At 56.2% G+C, this 2,566-nt stretch overlaps 1 protein-coding gene across 1 annotated transcript; it reads right to left on the bottom strand.

Annotated features, from left to right (window-relative positions):
- Window positions 1–1,628: 1,628 nt before the first annotated feature.
- On the bottom strand, window positions 1,629–2,310 carry LOC109766083 (histone H2A). The gene has a single exon (XM_020324851.4). The coding sequence runs from the start codon at window positions 2,230–2,232 to the stop codon at window positions 1,765–1,767; it is 468 nt and encodes a 155-aa protein (XP_020180440.1). The 5' UTR covers window positions 2,233–2,310; the 3' UTR covers window positions 1,629–1,764.
- Between the last annotated feature and the right edge of the window lie 256 nt (window positions 2,311–2,566).

The raw sequence follows: 2,566 nt of genomic DNA, 5'->3' as shown, positions 1-2,566 counted from the left end.
CGGCTGCGTGACGAGTTTGCCATCAAAGACTTGGGTGCTCTCCATTATTTCCTTGGCATTGAGGTCGTTCGGTGACTGGACGGCTTCTTTCTTCATCAGCAGAAGTATGCGCACGAGCTTCTTGAGCGTGCTGGCATGCTCAACTATCACCCTGTTGCTACTCATGTTGACACAAAGGCCAAGGTTTCTGCTCTTGAGGGCTCGCCAGCGTCGGATGCTCCTTTCTACCGGTCCATCATCGGTGCTCTTCAGTATCTGACTCTCACCAGACCAGATCTTCAGTATGCTGTTCAGCAGGTGTGTCTCCACATGCACGCCCCTCGTGACTCCCATTGGACTCTCCTGAAGCGGATCCTCCGTTACATTCGCGGCACGATGACCCTCGGGCTCACCCTCACGGCGTCCACTTCTCTGGAGATGATGGCCTACTCCGACGCGGACTGGGTTGGTTGCCCAGACACTCGTCGGTCCACCTCTGGCTACTGCGTCTACCTCGGTCCTTCACTCATCTCGTGGTCGTCTAAGCGACAACCCACGGTTTCGCGCTCCAGCGCGGAGGCTGAGTACCGAGCTGTTGCTAACGCTGTTGCTGAGTGCACCTGGCTACGACAGTTACTTCAGGAGCTGCATCACGACGTCTCCCAGGCTACGGTTGTCTACTGCGACAACGTTTCTGCGGTGTACCTCTCCGCCAACCCCGTTCATCATTGCCGGACTAAACACATTGAGCTGGACATTCACTTTGTGCGTGAGCAGGTGGCCCTTGGACATATTTGGGTTCTCCACGTTCCGACTGCACAACAGTTCGCCGATGTGATGACGAAGGGACTGCCGACTTCCACCTTCGAGGAGTTTCGTTCCAGTCTTTGCGTCACTGGCGCCGCTTCGACTGCGGGGGGTGTTGAGTATATTGTGTATGTATATATTTGTGTATAGGGCCCACCTCCTGTTTCCTTTGTATAGTTGAGGTTGTGGTCCCCTTCTGTACTTATATATACGTGCCTGGTGCACCGATCAATATATCGCGATTACACAACCCATAACTTGTCCTTCTACAACGACGCAAGGAGCCTCGCCGGTCTACCCTGGTTGCTGGCCATGGCGACGACAACGGAGAGGAAAGAAGCGATGCAGGCGGACGAGCTCCCGAAGGGAGAAAAGACGATCGAAAGGATAAGTTCGTGGCCCGAGCACACCGTTCAAGGCCTTTCAAAGTTCGGGCCACGAACGACAGATACAACAGGAGCAAACATAGCTCAGCCCACGAACGACAGATACACCAAACCTAGAGCCATGTCTCCCTGTTATGCATACGTTCGCAAATGGCAGCCCACGATTTGATACCCCGCTGTCGACTGTTTATACGATTGCTAATTGTCAAATTCAGATGTTATGATACATGACATCTTTGGGATGAAAGTTATTTAGCACTATGCGCTGCAAATAAGGCGGAGCAGCAAAACTGAATCAAAGAGAACTAGAAAACCTTCTGGCAGGGAGCTTCACAAACTGCAGAGTCAGAGACAGCGCAATATCTGGGCAAATCAGAGAGAGTCAGACACGGGGAAACTCAGAGAGTCAGAGACGGCACAATATTTGGGCAAATCAGAGTCAGAGATGACGCAATATTTGGGCAAGTCAGAGAGATTTCTGACGTTCTTCCATTAAACATGCACATAACAAGATGAAACGACACCGCTACAGGAACACAACCGGACCACTATGAAGAACACTAGTACAGTCTACGACATGGAATGGATCGATCTAAGCCTTGGTGGCCTTCTTAGGGGACTTGGTCGTCTTCTTGGGCTCCTTGCCCTCCTTCTCCGCGGTCCTCTTGGGGAGGAGCACCGGGTTGATCTTGGGGATCACACCGCCGTGCGCGATGGTGACGCCCGCCAGCAGCTTTCCGAGCTCCTCGTCGTTCCTGACGGCGAGCAGCAGGTGGCGCGGGATAATGCGGCTCTTCTTGTTGTCCTTGGCGGCGTTTCCGGCGAGCTCCAGCAGCTCGGCGGCGAGGTACTCGAGGACGGCGGCGAGGTAGACGGGGGCGCCGGTGCCCACGCGCTGGGCGTAGCGGCCCTTCTTGAGGTAGCGCCCGATGCGGCCGACGGGGAACTGGAGCCCGGCCTTGACGGACCGCGTCACCGACTTCTTCCTGGGGCCGCCGGCCTTGCGCCCGGCCGCGCCCTTCTTGCCCTTGGCGCCAGCTCCGGTGCCCGAAACGTCCATTGCTTGCAGGTGATGCTCTTGGGGATCGGGGGGCAGAGGAGGATTGGTTTTGTGATGGAGATTGGGATTGAAAGCTGTGATGGAAACTGCGGAGGGGCGGGGTATTTAAACGGCGCGGAGGGCGGGTGGTGGGCCCGTCGATCCGCGGACGCGGGCGTTGGGCAGTTGGATCGGGAGGGCCTTGGACGGCCGCGATGCGGCTTTGGGAGGAGCGATCCGTGGGAGGCACGGTTGGACGAATCAGGTGCGAGGAAATTCTGGAGCCCGGAAGTTTCTGCCCACAGGTTTCCCGCCTGCCAATTTCGAGGCGTGGGCGCGTGATTGAAGTCGTTCA

This window comes from Aegilops tauschii, chromosome 4 (assembly GCF_002575655.3).
Source record: "Aegilops tauschii subsp. strangulata cultivar AL8/78 chromosome 4, Aet v6.0, whole genome shotgun sequence".
Classification (NCBI taxonomy): domain Eukaryota; kingdom Viridiplantae; phylum Streptophyta; class Magnoliopsida; order Poales; family Poaceae; genus Aegilops; species Aegilops tauschii.
This window is presented reverse-complemented; position numbering and strand designations above follow the sequence as displayed.

Excerpts from the sequence above, each read along its gene's own strand:
- LOC109766083 (XM_020324851.4), bottom strand. The coding sequence starts at position 2,232 with ATGGACGTTTCGGGCACCGGAGCTGGCGCCAAGGGCAAGAAGGGCGCG.